The following is an 18,205-nucleotide window of genomic DNA, read 5'->3' as shown; positions in this document are numbered from 1 at the left end:
GTGCAAGATTCTTTCCTCATTGGACGCGCGGTGCATGCATTTCCCCCCCCCAACCCCCCCCCGCCTTTGGCTGATGTTATCTAGAGACCATGGATTCAGTCTGGGACCTTCCTAGGATGTTTTGCTCAGCCCTACACTGGGGAGTGCACCTAGCTACTGAATAAGGACAGTCAAAAGAAAAGGCATCAGAACATCACTGACTCCCAGGCTGATTCACAGCTGTGTACACAAGAATGGAGGTGCAGATGCACCACTACTGAAGAATACTACTGCAATAAGCCCAGGTATAAGAGTTCATGATTTTATATTAAGTTGAGATTCTTGCTGTCATCGTATAATTTGTGTCCCAAATCAGTGTAAATTTTTCTTTTAACAAACCTGCTTTCCACTTCTTCAATAGTGTCTGGTAAAGGAACGTTAAGTGTTTCCAATAGGAAAAAGGCAGCTACTCCAGATAATATTGCCGTTCCACCATATATAACCATCGGCAGAAAAGGTATATAGTCACTGGTCATCTTTACAACTGGTGCTACCATGGCTCCAATCCGGGCCATCGTATTCGTAAGTCCCATTCCCGTCTGTCTGCAGGGAAACACAAGGAAGCAGTGTGAGTCAGAAGCTCATGATGAAATATTCGACTAGTTTAACAACATTTGCCCGTTTTCTCTCCTCTAATAAAGTTGTTCACTCTTGCTGCGGTACAGTTCATTCTCACTGTAACACTAATATACTCTATACATATGGCCGAAGCATTTTGACATGACGCACGCTCCTCGCTGCAACACTCTGGTGTACCACATATCCCTGTCTTGTCTTTTCCTACCGTTCCACCACCCCACCCCAGTACCTGTCACTGCAACACACTCTGATCTCGTATATCATTGAACTCTGATGATTGTAATACTCTTCATAATATTCAGGAATGTTTATTCTGGCTATTTCACTGACAGAAAAAACATGAAATACCATATCTATAATAAATATTTGATTAACAGGATTTGCTTGAAAATCTGTTATATGGTCCAAGTACTGTGATCTTATCTGGGGAGATGTGGACTAAATGCTGATTTTTTTTTTCTAATTTTCTCCCTCTCCTAAAGGCGTGGGCTTTTGGGGTATGCTGCCTTCAGCTGCTTCGGCCCCCGTGTATCTCCACACCAAGGTTCTTTGCAACTCAAGTCCATTTAAAATCTTACCATAATTCCTTTACTCCCAAAATGTATTGCTTCAATTTTTCTACATTGAACTGTATCTGCCACCTACCTGCCCATCGTGCAGTTTTTTTACAATCATTGTTACACTTTTTCATGCGTCCAATTTTATGTCATTCCAGGTCCAGATCATTTACTTATATAATAAATAAGAACAGCCTGTATATACCACTCCCCACATCTTTCCAGTCTTGGAAACTGCCTCTTACTCCTACCCTTTGCTTTCTGCTCCTCCCAACCATTTGGTTTCATATGTCATTATTGTTGCCATAAGTCTCTTATGTGTGGCACCTTATTAAATGATTTTTGAACATCTATATCAAGCACATTGACAGGATTTTGTTCATCCTCATTATTTCTTGAAAGATTGATAAAGTTGGTCAAGCATGACCTCCCTTTTAGAAATTCGTACTAACGGGTGCTGAATAACTTCTATTTCTCCAAGTGCTTGGTAATTTAATACCCATATTATAGACTTAATAGTTTATCAACAACTGAAGTAAGACTATCTGGTCTATAACTTCCTGGCTCAACCCTGAATCCTTTTTTGAAGATTGGTGTTATATTTGCCACTTCCAGTCCTCTGGCACAATTTTCCTGTCCAAAGATCTTTGGAAAATGACAGTCAGAGCCTCTGCTATTTCTTCTTAAATGTGAGTAACATTCTTAGAGGTTATTTCTAAAAGGGTAATAGTACTAAGTGTTCTACACACACCTCTGTTGGTTCTGCAATCCCAGTATCCAACTCCTATGTGAAAATTGAAGCAAAGTACTTATTTAGTATCTTTTGTCATTCCCTCACTTTCCACTACAAGCTTACCACCTTCCTTCTGTCAGTGGCCCCACCTCTACCTTGACTATCCTCTTATTACTAATGCAACCAAAGAAAGCTGTTTTATTACCTTTTTTGTTGCTAATTTTCTCCCATTCCCTTAGTCTTTCTAATCTCCCTCTTTTGTAGTGTTCCTAAATATTGTTTATTTGTCCTGGCTTTCTTCTTCTTTGTCTAGTAAATGCTAAATACTTACTTAGTTTCAAATTTAATCTGATACTGCTATTCATCCATGGAGCCTAGCCTTTGATACACTCACTTTCTTCCTTTCTGGAATGGACTTGATTTGTATTGTTTCCATCTTCTGTTTAAACATTAAGCACTGAGACTAATTGTAGCACCCCAATTGTTGGCCCAGCTGAGATAAGAATCAAACCTGGTCTACATGACTAAGTGTATGGCAGAGCCTTTACTTACAAGTCCATCAACAGACCTCTGTCCTGATTGCAATGCAGTTACTGATGTTGAAATAAGCCAGTTGTAGAATGTAATGGGGTACCCACCTGATCACAGTTGGGTAGAGTTCGCCTCCATGCAGAAAGCAACAGCTGAACGCAGCTGCGAGGCATCCTTTCCCAACAGCAGCAAATGAAGTCCTTAAGGCCTGCAATTCTGTAGGAGATGGAATAGTGGAAATTTCACTGAGTTTTTTAATGAATTAATTAACTCATTTCCACTGTCTCTTTTACAAAATTTGGGTGAAATTTGTCTGGTATTTTAAGAAAGCTATAATCCCATTTAAAGTAAACTAATCTGTTAAAGTAGTAAACACAGGAATTCCATTCACCTTGATTAAAAATAGAGGGATTTCTCTCCCAAAATATCTTATTACAGCCTGCAAATTTGGGCATGGGGTAAAAATTTATAGACTACAGGGCAGGACCGTGGGGTGCAGATGTACATAGTCACAGGAGATGGGGCAAAAGGTTTAAATTTCTGAAAATGTGAAGAGATGAAGTGTTTGAATTGAGTAAATAGATTTTAGAATTTTATAAAATTAATTTTAAGGCTTTATTCTTCCCATGCCGAATGCCAAAAGAGCACTTGTTCCCTACAAACTAGAGTGTGATTTGATGTGCACAATGTGTGGTAAAGTAGTGCCTAACGGTCAAACAGAAAATGTTATTACTGTTCGTCCTACGATATCAAAGAAGACAGCTGGAATTTTATTTTTGCAGTGAGTTCTTTGATGACTGATGAAACCTATTTTTGCTTGGAATGAGCGACCGCAGATTGAACAGTGGTTCCCAGATACACCAGGTTGGGAATATTGATTTATCAAGTGCGACATCCTCAGCTGGTGTTTACATTCAGCATCAGCAATGCGACGGTCCTCATAGTAGGAGGTGCCTTCATGGATGGTTTTTTGACATGCTTTTTTATCTTGAGCAAGTTGTTCCAACTTATGGATGATTATTTTGCACTGTTTCGGGGTCGCTTTAAAGCAGTCTTTATATCTCTCATAATAGTGACTGTAATAGCTTTCTGGAATTGACACAAGCCTTCTTCGTCTATCCTCATCTTCAGATAGTGGAAGAGTAAAACATTCTATCGCTGGATAGGGTCCCTATTGATAGATTATTCCAGTTTAACAGATTGCGGAGGACCAGGGGACACTAGTTTAAGCTATGGAAGAGTAGGAGTAGACTGGATGTTAGGCGGTTTTTCTTTTCCCAGAGAATTGTGAGCCTCTGGAATACATTGCCGGCTGGTGTGGCTGACTCTCTGTATACCTTCAAGAGGGAGCTGGACTGGTTCCTGACTGGAGCAGAGGTCGCATCATATGAAAGGTTCTGCTTTTTGTGGATAGGTATGTCCTGTCCACAAAAAGCAGGACAAATCCAATCCGGACAATTACCGCCCCATCAGTCTACTCTCAATCATCAGCAAAGTGATGGCACTTACTCACCAATAACCTGCTCACCGATGCTCAGTTTGGGTTCCGCCAGGACCACTCGGCTTCAGACCTCGTTACAGCCTTGGTCCAAACATGGACAAAAGAGCTGAATTCCAGAGGTGAGGTGAGAGTGACTGCCCTTGACATCAAGGCAGCATTTGACCGAGTGTGGCACCAAGGAGCCCTAGTAAAATTGAAGTCAGTGGGAATCGGGGGAAAACTCTCCAGTGGCTAGAGTCATACCTAGCACAGAGGAAGATGGTAGTGGTTGTTGGAGGCCAATCATCTCAGCCCCAGGACATTGCTGCAAGAGTTCCTCAGGGCAGTGTCCTAGGCCCAACCATCTTCAACTGCTTTATCAATGACATTCCCTCCACCATAAGGTCAGAAATGGGGATGTTCGCTGATGACTGCACAGTGTTCAGTTCCATTCGCAACCCCTCAAATAACGAAGCAGTCCGAGCCTGCATCTAGGAAGACCTGGACAACACCAGGCTTGGGCTCATAAGTGGCAAGTAACATTCGTGCCAGACAAATGCCAGGCAATGATCATCTCTAACAAGAGAGAGTCTAACCACCTCCCCTTGACATTCAACGGCATTACCATCACCGAATCCCCCACCATCAACCTCCTGGGGGTCACCATTGACCAGAAACTTAACTGGACCAGCCATATAAATACTGTGGCTACAAGAGCAGGTCAGAGCTGGGTATTCTGCGGCGAGTGACTCACCTCCTGACTTCCCAAAGCCTTTCCACCATCTACAAGGCACAAGTCAGGAGTGTGATGGAATACTCTCCACTTGCCTGGATGACTGCAGCTCCAACAACATTCAAGAAGCTCGACACCATCCAGGACAAAGCAGCCCGCTTGATTGGCACCCCATCCACCACCCTAAACATTCACTCCCTTCACCACCGGCGCACTGTGGCTGCAATGTGTACCATCCACAGGATGCACTGCAGCAACTCGCCAAGGCTTCTTCGACAGCACCTCCCAATCCGCGACCTCTACCACCTAGAAGGACAAGAGCAGCAAGCACATGGGAACAACACCACCTGCACGTTCCCCTCCAAGTCACACACCATCCCGAGTTGGAAATATATCGCCGTTCCTTCATCGTCGCTGGGTCAAAATCCTGGAACTCCCTTCCTAACAGCATTGTGGGAGAACCTTCACCACACAGACTGCAGCGGTTCAAGAAGGCGGCTCACCACCACCTTCTCAAGGGCAATTAGGGATGGGCAATAAATGCCTGCCTCGCCAGCGACGCCCACATCCCATGAACGAATAAAAAAAAAGGTAAATATCTTTATAGATAATACTTGGTCTATGTAACTCCAGGACTGGTTTCGATCGCCTGAGGGGGTCGGAGAGGAATTTTACAGGGTATTTTTTTCCCTTATTGGCCCTGGATTTTTTCTGGTTTTTGCCTCTCTCAGAAGATTATGTGGTTGCGAGGATGGATGTGAGGGGTGGAGGTCGGGGGAGGGAAGAGTGTTTAGCCTTGATCATCCTGCCATCGTGACGTGGGGCAGGCTTGATGGACCAGCTGGTCTTTTCCTGCCTGTCAATTTCGTAAAAGAATTGCCTCCCCATATCCTCGTGTTCAAAACTAGAATGAAGGAGATCAAATGGTGTCTTCTGCACAAAGTTTATCAAAACAAAGTAAAGGTTTCCTAAACTCCACCCTGCCTGATGCTAGACCCAAGGCTAATGCCTTCAATTTGGTGTTTTGGGACAAAGCAAGAACTCTGTGTTAAATGGTTTCTACATGTTCTGCAAATGTATTTGCATAGGAATGATGCCTTTGAAGTGACATTTCACACATCAGACAGCAATGTACACACTCACCAGCACATGGAAAACAAATTAGCAGAGAGACACAAGAAACAAAGCGATCTCTCCCACGATGCAGTAATTAAATTTAAGGTTACCAGCCACATCTGATAAATATTCTTTATAAAAATACACGGCTAAGTTCAGCACTCCCAGCGGGACTCAAAGCATGCTGGGTGTCACCTTATTTCTGACCTGTGTTCCCTTCATGAGTCTGTATGGCTCGGTAGAACACTTGCTGCATGAACACATATGCCTTCTTTCTGCCATGTCACTTAATCTGTATCCCTCTAATCTGTCAATTATATGTCCTTTTTCTTTTTTGAATGCTTGATCAGAGCCTACATTCAATGCACTAGTTATCATTTTCAATCGTGGAATAATTGCTCCTTAAATTATGTTTATCTCTTACCTAGGTTATTATCAAAAGCCCTAGTTCTCTTCTGGTTTGGTACAAATAACTTTTCCACTTGAGCTTCACTGATTCCCTATATCATGTTTTCCTCCTCAAATTTTGTATTTTTTCAATGAGAACACATTGATCTCTTCAGCAAATCTTCCCGGCTCAGTGGTGTAAGACCTATCACTTGCCTGTAGATGAGATGGACAGTCTTTGCTCTGAACAACCTTACAACAAGGAAGAATAGGACCAACAGTTGCTCTTTCATCTGTGTTCCTCTTTGGCCAGTCACAGATCAGCATTCCCGGTTGCTGTGGGGAAGATGGCATCTATTTCTTCCCTAATTTTCTCCAATTTTCTATGCTGCTGTCCTGAAGGACAGGCTCCTTGAGTATGGTTCCAGAGGTGCTGGTAACACTCCGCTATCCTTTTTTAAAAATTAACTCTTGGGATATGGGCATCGCTAGCAAGGACAGCATTTATTGTCCATCCCTAGTTGCCCTTGAGAAGGTGGTGTTGAGCCATCTTCTTGCACCACTGCAGTCCATGTGGCAAAGGTACTCCCCAAATGTTGTTAGGTAGGGTGTACCAGGACTTTGATCCAGTGGCGATGAAGAAACGGCCGATATATGTCCAAATTGGGATGATGTGTGACTTGGAGGTGATGGTGTTCCCAGGCACCTGCTGCCCTTGTCCTTCTAGTTGGTGGAGGTTGTGGGTTTGAAGAGGCCTTCACAAGTTGCTGTAGTGTATCCTGTAGATAGTAAGTACTGCAGCCAAGGTGCACCTTTGGTGGAGAGAGTGGATGTTTAAGATGGTGGATGGGCTGTCGATCAAGCGGACTGCTTTGTCCTGGATGGTGGCGAGCTTGCAGTGCACCCATTCAGGCAAGTGGAGCGTATCCATCACACTTCTGACATGTGCCTTTTAAGTGGTAGAGAGGCCACATAAATACTGTGGCTACAAGAGCAGGTCAGAGGCTGGGTATTCTGCCGCGAATGACTCACCTCCTGACTCCCCAAAGCCTTTCCGCCATCTACAAGGCACAAGTCAGGAGTGTGATAGAATACTCTCCACTTGCCTGGATGAGTGCAGCTCCAACAACACTCAAGAAGCTCGACACCAGCCAGGACAAAGCAGCCCGCTTGATTGGCACCCCATCCACCACCCTAAACATTCACTCCCTTCACCACTGGCGCACTGTGGCTGCAGTGTGTACCATCCACAGGATGCATTGCAGCACCTCCCAAACCTGTGACCTCTATCACCTAGAAGGACAAGGGCAGCAGGCACATGGGAACAACGCCACCTGCACATTCCCCTCCAAGTCACACACCATCCCGACTTGGAAATATATCGCTGTACCTTCATTGTTGCTGGGTCAAAATCCTGAAACTCCCTACTTAACAGCACTGTGGAAGAACCTTCACCACACAGACTGCAGCGGTTCAAGAAGGCGGCTCACCACCACCTTCTCAAGGGCAATTAGGGATGGGCAATAAATGCTGGCCTTGCCAGCGATGCCCACATCCCCACAAACGAATAAAAATAAAGAATATATGTAACTATAAGCTCTTACCTTTTGGGATGAAGATGTTTGTAATTATAATGCTCCCTGCCAGGATGAGGGAGGTGCCTTGTGTGAATCGTCTGCCTATATAACTCATGCTGATAACACTAACAATTTTTGCTGGAATGTCGACTGCTCCAAAAATGACTTGGATTAGGTAAATATCAGCTCCAAATCCTTGCAGGTCTATCGATAACCCATAATATGCAAAACTTGTTGAAAACCTATTGCAGGAAAAAGAAGATTCAGAATATGCTTTATCATGCCAAAATTGTTTTAATGGATAGAATTTTTGCTTCTTCTCAAGCTGCATTTCAGTGAACAATTTGGCTTCAGAAGGAACTAGTTAGTTTGTAACACACAGTTCTTTTCCTTGTTGTTCCCCTACCTTTATTTCCAGCTCCTTTTTCTCCACTGGCATTATCAATTCATGACCACCACTTGATAACCTATTTAAGAGACTTCATTATCCAATAACTTACCAAACAATCATAGTACAACAGGTTATCTTGCGCATGACGGGTGTCTGGAACAGATCTATCATACTGTAGGCAGTTTTAGTGTTTGACAGCTCTTTCTCCAAACTTGATTTGAGAATCTGGAACACACATAGTGTAATGACACAATATCAGTATTGAGCATACCCCTTTAATTACACCATTGAGTCATGTGTTAGATCCATGATTTAGCCTTGTCAGGTGTCAGATTTGGCTAAGTGGTAGCACTCTTGCCTCTGAGTCGGAAGTTTCAGAGACTTGAGCACATAATGTAGGCTGGCACTTCTGTGCAGTACTGAGGGAGTGCTGCAGTGTTGGAGGTGCCGTCTTTCGGATGGGGCAAGGCCCCGTCTGCCCTCTCAGGTGGATGTAAAAGATCCCATGGCACGATTTGAAGAAGAGCAGTGGAGTTGTCCCTTGTAGTCCTGATCAATATTTTTCTGATTCTCAAGGGCAATCTGGACATATTACCAAAAACTTACGTAGCTATCGGGGCCAGTGAAGATGCTCTTGAGGCCATGAAGAACTAAGAAATCACTCATGCCTGTAATCTAAGTACAGAAGCGGAAGTATCAAGGATAAGGAGGATGGAAAAAGACCCCAAAATGTAACAGTTTGCATTGAGGATTTGTGATCTGAAGGATGCTGATGAATGTAGAGCATAATCATAAGCAAAAGGGTATGTAGGGCTGGATGGTGAATGGAGGAGCTTGTTGATATGAAGAAGGAGTGGAGTGGAAGCGAGGACAGAGCTCTGAGAATCCCTTCTGAGTCACTTCAGAGGTGAGCTGTCAATTACAGCACCAAGATAAGGCTACTAATGTAAAGTGCCCTTAGCAGCCTCTGTACAGTGAGCATCTGCAAAAGAGTTGAGAGGTACCCATCTTACTGTATTTTACATATGCAGATCATATTTGCATTTACATAATGCCTTCTGATGTTGAAATGTCTGAAAACACTGCACAGAATAGGGTAAATTCTCCAATCCCAACTCCCGGTGGGGAACCTAGTTTGAGGGGAACACAGGTCAGAGAATGGGGGTCACAATGTTGCTGGGAGTAGGCATTGGTGAATTTACCCTAATGAATTACTTTTGGAGTACAGCAACAGTTGTGTAGGCAGACTGCTCCACCAGAAGAACTTGCATTTATATAGGGCCTTTCTTGACCTCAGGACGTCTCAAAGCGCTTTACAGCCAACGATGTACTTTTGAATTGTAGTCACTGTTGTAATGTAGGAAACGTGGCAGCCAATTTGCCCACAGCAAGGTCCCTCAATTGCTATCTGCTATTCAATCATTAGTTTGGCTCCAACCAGTCAATTACCAACATGCTCAGTTTCATGGTCTAGAAATAGAATGATGCTCACTATAACGACAGTGCAGTAGCATTTCATAGCTTATAATGTTTCAGTCATGGTGAAGCTGCATTCTTGTTTAACTGGTGAGATTTTTATATATATTTGATAGTTCCTCCAATTTTCTCTGCTGTTTTGCTGAAGCCACTCCCTCATACTGGGGTACAGTTCCACGGGTGCTAGCCGTCTTCTGGTACCTTGTCGATCTTTCATATGTGAGTTTAACTATTAGCAAGGTAATCAATTATGGAGGCCAAGCCCGATGATGACCTCAACCGAGGTCCTTTCATGTACGCACTCTCCAATAAGATCACAGATCCATGGCTAACTTTTTTTCCCACCCAAGCCCAAGCCCAAGCCCACGGATGATGAGGCCAACTGTAACTTCATCCTCTACTGCTGTCCCATCTGAAATCAGCTAAGTTTGCAAGGACTGGTTACTGAAGTTAATAGAAAAGAAAATCGGGTGCGATATAAAATGGGCTGTACATTTGTTATAAGCTTGTTTTGTGCTCCTGGCGAAGACCAATTCTACCTCCATCTGTAATGTATTAAATGTCTTCTGTCTAGTGCACATTTTCTGTTTGTCACCCTTACTTGCTGTATCATGATTTCGTTACATCTATCTCATGTTCCCCACTTGCAATCTGAAACCTGTCTCATCCTGGTTGGATGCCTCCCCCATGACCAAAAATTCGTCCTGCAGTACGGTCCAGGTCTGCCATGTCATGCCACTGGCCTATGAAAGAAAAGAAAAAGAATGAGAGAAGCAGAAGACCACAGAAAGAGAAGAATGAAAGAAGAAAGCAAGGAGAATTAAGAGAGAAATTAAAGGGAGACAGTGAGAACAGGAGGGAGACAGAGACAAACAGTAACACAAAAATGATGGAAACATGCAAGAAAAAGACAGTTTACTCTAACTTACCATAAGCAATGCTATGGGAGATCCACAAGTATAATATATTAAAAGTCTTGTGTACAGCAAACATTTCCTGCAAATGTAACACACTTTACTATTGTTCATTATACTTGCCTCTGATTTGAGTTTTTCCAGTTCTATCTCCCAGGTAGGTGGTGCTGTTTCACCAGTTAAAAGGCTCTAAAAATTACCTGACATTTCCTCCTACTAGCTCTTATTGTCCTATCTTGTTCTCTCTCCTGTTTCTTATCCCCCTAAAACATAGAGATGGCTTTTCCCCTCTCCCTGCTCCCTTCTAATACTCCCCCTGTCGAGACCTAAAAATCATCTCAAAGTTCTTTAAAAGCATTCACAACACTTTATGGAAGACAACAAGTGTGGGCAATATATGCAGCCTTGCTAACGTACCGCACTTCCCGAGAACAAATAAAAAAAAGTAAATATTCTAATTAATTACAGCTGTACTAGCTATGTATCTAGGGAACAACACTGCAAAGTTCGCCTCCCAAGTCACATACCATCCTGGCTTGCACATATATCTGCACATATATCAAATCTTGGAATTCCCTACCTAACACCATTGTGGGTATACCTTCACCACAAAGACTGTAATGGTTCATAATGGCCCAGCACCATATTCTCAGGGCAGCTAGAGATGGGCAATAAAACATAGCCTTGCCAACATTGCCCATATGTTTAAAAAGAGGCGGGCAAAATGTTCTGCCTCCCCGCTCTGCCCAGCACCCACCACCTTCACTGGGCTTCCAGTATCTAATGCCCAGATTCCAATTATTGAATTCCCCAAGGACTAGCTGTCCCTAAGTAGCATTCTCCATTTTGCTTAATCACCCCTTGAGCTGCCTACTGCCCCAATACCCACCCTCAACTAAACATTACCCCTAAACGCATTACCCTCCTTGCAAATAGTAATGTGTCCCTCCTCATTTACCATCGCCTAAATGTTCACGTGCACCGGCCACTAACCTGAATTCTTAACACCTCATGCCCTTCACCACAAATTCTCACTATCTGAATTTCCTCAAACACTGCCCCAATACACCATCCCTCCTAGACTACTCATTACCCCTCCCTGCCCCTTCATTATTCAGTTCTCTATCGCAAGTATCCACTACTCCCAAAGCCTCACTACTTTCCTCCTGCAGCTACCAACTACTCTCCCGCACTACTCACTACCCCCTCTCACACTTGTGCACTTCCCAGCCCCCTTGCTCCCGCATCCCTACCTGAATCTTTTCACGTTGGCTTGAACCAGAGCTATAAATTTACAACCATTTACCAATCGGAACACTTTCTCCCATGTTATTTCTCTTTTTAATCATTTTAACACTCTGAAGTGTGACATTTTCTACTGTCAATAGAAAGAAATGTCATCCAGTTACTTTCACTGTGTAACGAGGTTACCAGCACCAGATCCATGGTATACCAAGTGAGGTGAGTGGGGGTAATTTTGACTTTGTGCAATGGTGTAAAACGGACTGCCAATTCACCATCACCCGTTTTACATTATCAAAGTCAAAATTACCCCCAGTAAGTGTAAGATATTTTTTAATAACAGCACTTACTGCGGTGGTGAGTTTTTCTGCTTCTGCCTCCTTGCCATTTAATTTTGCCACCCTCTTGAGCTGTTTCAGGGCAACATCAGCCTTGTTATTTAGAATGAGCCAACGAGCCGATTCTGGGAACCACCTGTGAGAAGAATCACAATACTTAGCAACAGTACCTCAGCAATACATAGAAAATAGGAGCAAGAATAGGCCATTTGGCCCTTCGGGTCTGCTCCGCCATTCAAAATGATCATGGCTGATCGTCTAACTCAGTACCCTGTTCCCGCTTTTTCCCCATATCCCTTTAGCATTAAGAAATATAGCTATCTCCTTCTTGAATACATCTAATGACTTGGCCTCCACTGCTTTCTGTGGTAGAGAATTCCACAGGTTCACCACCCTTTGAGTGAAGAAATTTCTCCTCATCTCGGTTCTAAATGGCATACCCTGTATCCTGAGACTGTGACCCCTGGTTCTGGACTCTTCAGCCGACGGGAACATCCTCCCTGCATCTAGTTTGTCTAGTCCTGTTAGGATTTTATATGTTTCGATGAGATCACCTCTCATTCTTCTAAACTCTAGTGAATGTAAGCCTAGTCGACCCAATCTCTCCTCATACGTCAGTCCTGCCATCCCAGGAATCAGTCTGGTAAACCTTCGTTGCACTCTCTCCATGGTAAGGACATCCCTCCTCAGATAAGGAGACCAAAACTGCACACAATACTCCAGATGTGATCTCACCAAGGCCCTGTATAACTGTAGTAAGACATCCCTGTTCTTATACTCAAATCCTCTTGCAATGAAGGCCAACATACCATTCGCCTTCCTAACTGCTTGCTGCACCTGAATGCTCGCTTTCAGCGACTGGTGTACAAGGACACCCAGGTCTCCTTGCAATCTGTCACCATTCAGATAATAATCTGCCTTTCTGTTTTTACAGCCAAAGTGGATAACCTCACATTTATCTACGTTATGCTGCATCTGCCATGTTCTTGTCCACTCACCCAACTTGTCTAAATCACATTGGAGACTCTTTGCATCCTCCTCACAGCTCACATTCCACCCCAGCTTTGTGTCGTCTGCAAACTTGGAAATGTTACATTTAGTTCCCTCATCCAAATCATTGAATAGCTGGGGCCCAAGCACTGATCCCTGCGGTACCCCACTAGTCGCTGCCTGCCACCCGGAAAAAGACCCGTTTATTCCTACTTTTTGTTTCCTGTCTGTCAACCAATTCTCAATCCATGCCAGTATATTCCTTCCAATCCCACGTGCTTTAATTTTGCACACTAACCTCTTGTGTGGGACCTTATCAAAAGCCTTCTGAAAATCCAAGTATACCACATCCACTGGTTCTCCCCTATCTATTCTACTAGTTACATCCTCAAAAAACTCCCAGGAATCCTTAGGATAATTCAGCAGGACTGTATACTATACTGCGTTATCATGAATCCAACTTTGTCTTATTAATGAGATATGATAAATTTTTAGTCCTATTTCAGTGGGTAAATTTAGTCGGTATTGTGAAATGTGTATTTTAAAAAAAATTTTTGGTTATAAACTTTATTTTGGACATTATAAATTTCAGTTAGTGAGAAAAATTGGTAGACAAAACTTTTTGAAAAAGCATTTTGAGTGATTTGGTTGGTTCATCAACAAAAGTTACAGGCAACTGTTTACATAGAGAAATTCAACTATAAATCTGTTAGGAATTTCAATGTTAAATGTTGACAGAGTGAGAAAAAGTCTTGACAACAGAAGTGAAGTTTGTGGACAGGAAGTGCATACATACACAAGAATTTTAATAATTTACGATTTGATCTCCTGTGTTGTTCCACGGGGGGAGGGGCAGGCAGTTTCTTTAAGAGCCCAGATTTGGGACACTAATTGGGCGGTAGAGATTGGGAAATTCAGCAGAAATCAATACTGCCTGATTCCTGCTGACTTTGAGCCCAGCTCTATATTTGAGTTGTGCCTGGGCCGGGCATCTGAAATTCCCGTGTGATGCAGACAGGAATTTGTATGTGTAAAAGGGGTTGGGAAAGGGCACCGTGCCATTTTGCATTCCACAGGTGTGCTGGACTCCATAAAATCTGGCGCGAAGGAGGCCTCGGATGGACCTGCAGGAAAAGTCCTGCAGATTTTAGAGGTAAATGCATTCAGCCTTTTAAAAAGCATTTCTTGTAATTTTGTTCTGCAATTGGAACTGAGGCTTTCATGACTTTTGTGCTGGTTGCTGTTGTTTTTTTGCCTTAACCTCCCTTTTGGCAAGTCAGTCCATTGCTATCTGTTGAGGGGGGTTGCCGCCATCTTTGTGACCCTCCCCTTTAATTGTCCACATCTCTTTAAGTTGGACTTATACACAATTTTCCTCTCCTACCAGTGGTATCATCCCCAGACCCACCTGAGTTTGCACCTGGAGTTGTGAATAATTATGCAAATGAGGATGTGAGTGCTATTGGCACTTGGGATTTAAGTGGATCTTAAAGTAGTGCAAACCAAATTAGAACTGATTTACAGCTGAAGACGAACATCGGCCCTGGGGAGTGTGGTTGGCAGGCATGGAATAATTACACCACGGCGTGGAGATATAATTCAGTTCCCTTTTTAAAGTCATGCATTTTATCTTTATTTTAATATATATTTCCATTATAAATTTCTATGTCCACATTTATAATGGAAACTGCCAATGTAAACTTGTCATGCTATAAACATACCCTCCCGACAGTGGTGATGCTGCAACGTCTCCATGAGTGGGAGAGTATATTTATAGCAATAGTTATACAGGTAGTTTCCATCATAAAAGTGGAGAGAAGAATTTATAATGGAAAAAGTAGACAGGAAGTGTTTGCAGACATATAGGGGGAAAACTTTGCAGCAAGTCAGTGCTCCACGTGCCAGCCAGAGGTAAATTCGACAGCGGGCCTCAGTTGAATGGAAGCGGCAAGCTACATGCACCAAACGGGCGACCTGATGCAGCTTGCCAGTCGGGGCCTGATGAATTCCGGCCGACTCCCACACCAAGCAAGCCTGCATGTCTTACTGTTCTGTGCTGTAGTGTCATTTCTCAAGTCTTGAGGCCTCTGATCGATCTTACTCACTCCTGGCGGGGGTTGTGGGGGGGCGGGGGTGGCAAAGCCGAAGGTGGATTTGCCTGGCTCGGCAGTGGCCCGGAGTATTTTTGTAGAGGCAGGAGAAGCACTCCTGCTCCTCCTGGCTCCATAAAAGTATAATTTTGTGGGCATTTTTTGTGTGGCCTCCAAGGGTTCTTAAAGGGACCACTGGTTAGGCCGCTCGAGACACAGGCTCCATCCATTTGTACCTGAATTTTGCATTGGAGTCCTACAACTGACATAGGACCCCGGTTTGCTTAGTAAAGCAGCCTCACGCCTATTTCAGGTGGGCAGGCTGTTCACCCATTTGCAGACTCGCCTGAACACGTAACAACTGAGCCTTGTGCGTCAAGGGAGGACGAAGTACCCCCACGATTTTCAACTCCCACACAATGAGCTGAATTTCTCCCCCAATATTTGTAATTTCTTATAGAAATGTGGATATATTAGTCACTGTCCCATGGCATTGCACCTGAGGAGTCCAGACCAAGTGTAACCTTGAGGTAAAGTGGGATTAGAGGATGGTCGATGGTTGGACCATGGTGCACAGACATAATTCAGTCTCCATTTTAAAATGATAAATTCTATTCTTATTTTATTGTATTTCCATTATAAATTTTTATGTTCACATTTCTAATGGAAACTGCCCATGTAAGCTTCTCATTCTATCATTACACCCTCCTGTCCATGGTGGTGCTGCAGCACCTCCACTGGGGGGAGCGGTATATAAATTCAAGTCTTTCTTTTTCACATACGTTAAAGGCATTAGGCCTTTTAAACAACCTCTTGTAGTTTCATCCTGGATCACAATGTCTTCACCTTCGATAACCATTTCTTTACCCAAACACACGGAACAGCCATGGGGACGAAATTCGCACCCCAATACGCCAACATTTTCATGCACAAGTTCGAGCACGACTTCTTCACTGCACAGGACCTCCAACCAACGCTATACACCAGATACATCGACGACATTTTCTTCCTATGGACCCATGGCGAAGAATCACTGAAGAGACTACACGATAACATCAACAAGTTCCATCCCACCATCAAACTCACCATGGACTACTCCTCAGAATCGGTTTCATTCTTGGACACACGAATCTCCATCAAAGACGGGCACCTCAGCACCTCACTCTACCACAAGCCCACGGACAACCTCACGATGCTCCACTTTTCCAGCTTCCACCCTAACTATGTCAAAGAGGCTATCCCCTATGGACAGGCCCTGCGAATACACAGGATTTGCTCAGACGAGGAGGAACACGATGGACACCTACAGACGCTGAAAGACGCCCTCGTAAGAACGGGATACGACGCTCGACTCGTCGATCGACAGTTCCGACGGGCCACAGCGAAGAATCTCATAGATCTCCTCAGAAGACAAACACGGGACACAACCAACAGAGTACCCTTCGTTGTCCAGTACTTCCCCGGAGCGGAGAAACTACGCCATGTTCTTCGCAGCCTTCAATATGTCATCAGTGACGACGAACACCTCGCTAAGGCCATCCCCACGCCTCCACTGCTCGCCTTCAAACAGCCACCTAACCTCAAATAGACCATCGTTCGCAGCAAATTACCCAGCTTTCAGGAGAACAGCGTCCACGACACCACACAACCCTGCCACAGCAACCTCTGCAAGACATGCCAGATCATCGACACAGATACCACCATCACACGAGAGGACACCACCCACCAGGTACGTGGTTCATACTCCGGCGACTCGGCCAACGTTGTCTACCTCATATGTTGCAGGAAAGGATGCCCCGGAGCATGGTACATCGGTGAAACCATGCAGACACTGCGACAACGGATGAACAGGCACCGCACAACAATCGCCAGACAGGAGGGTTCCCTCCCAGTCAGGGAACACTTCAGCAGTCAAGGACATTCAGCCTCTGATCTCTGGGTAAGCGTTCTCCAAGGCGGCCTTCGAGACACACGACAACGCAAAATCATCGAGCAGAAATTGATAGCCAAGCTCTGCACCCATGAGGACGGCCTCAACCGGGATCTTGGGTTCATGTCACACTACATGTAACCCCACCAGCGAAAAAAAGTTATCTGTTTTTAATACAACTGGTCATTCTCTCTCTTTCTCTTCCTTTCGGGTGTCTCTCTCTCTCTCTCTCTCTCTCTGTCTTTGTGTTCTGACCGTTTGTGTATTCAGTAGTCTTGTATGTAATGTTTCTCTGTCTGAACACCATTCAACTCCTTTGATTGCTTTGATAACGGGCAGTTGGAAAGATTATCTGTAATCACCAGGCATTGTTCTCTGACTATATATGCTGTACCTTTATGGAATCCTACACTCACCTGACGAAGGAGGAAGCCTCCGAAAGCTTGTGATTTCAAATAAAGCTGTTGGACTATAACCTGGTGTTATAAGACTCCTAGAATTTTATACGTTTCAATGAGATCTCCTCTCATTCTTTTAAACTCTAGTGAATACAGGCCTGATCAACCCAATCTCTCCTCACATGACAGTCCTGCCATCCCAGGAATCAGTCTGGTGAACCTTCGCTGCACTCCCTCTATGGCAAGTATATCCTTTCTTGGGTAAGGAGACCAAAACTGCACACAATTCTCCAGGTGTGGTCTCACCCAGGCCTTTTTAACTGCAGTAAGACATCCTTGCTCCAGTACTCAAATCCTCTTGCAATGAAGGCCATTTGCCTTTCTAACTGCTTGCTGCACCTGCATGTTTGCTTTCAGTGACTGGTGTACAAGGACACCCAGGTCCCTTTGTACATCAACATTTCCCAATCTATCACCATTTAAATAATACTCTGCTTTTCTGTTTTTCCTTCCGAAATGGATAACTTCATATTTATCCACGTTATATTGCATCTGCCATGTATTTGCCCACTCACTCAACTTGTCTAAATTGCCTTGAAGCCTCTTTGCATCCTCCTCACAACTCACAATCCCATCTAGTTTTGAAGCACAAGGCTCAGTTGATGCATATTCAGGCAGGTCTGCAAATGGGTGAACAGCCTGCC

The 18,205-nt window shown here is 44.0% G+C and overlaps 1 protein-coding gene across 3 annotated transcripts in view; it reads right to left on the bottom strand.

The window, feature by feature from the left end:
- Nucleotides 1–18,205, bottom strand: part of LOC137306466 (solute carrier family 22 member 6-A-like) — a 40,110-nt gene that overhangs the window by 1,866 nt on the left and 20,039 nt on the right. For 2 of the 3 annotated variants that reach the window (XM_067975702.1, XM_067975703.1), the window contains exons 6-10: nucleotides 12,106–12,229; nucleotides 8,233–8,348; nucleotides 7,760–7,974; nucleotides 2,547–2,655; nucleotides 379–582 (exon numbers count right to left, since the gene is read on the bottom strand). In XM_067975702.1, the coding sequence (XP_067831803.1) occupies nucleotides 379–582; nucleotides 2,547–2,655; nucleotides 7,760–7,974; nucleotides 8,233–8,348; nucleotides 12,106–12,229 (768 nt within the window). Of the gene's footprint in view, nucleotides 1–378; nucleotides 583–2,546; nucleotides 2,656–7,759; nucleotides 7,975–8,232; nucleotides 8,349–12,105; nucleotides 12,230–18,205 lie in introns of those variants that run through there. The other variant, XM_067975704.1, reaches the window with a different exon arrangement.

This window comes from Heptranchias perlo, chromosome 43, assembly GCF_035084215.1.
Source record: "Heptranchias perlo isolate sHepPer1 chromosome 43, sHepPer1.hap1, whole genome shotgun sequence".
In the NCBI taxonomy this organism is placed as follows: domain Eukaryota; kingdom Metazoa; phylum Chordata; class Chondrichthyes; order Hexanchiformes; family Hexanchidae; genus Heptranchias; species Heptranchias perlo.
This window is presented reverse-complemented; position numbering and strand designations above follow the sequence as displayed.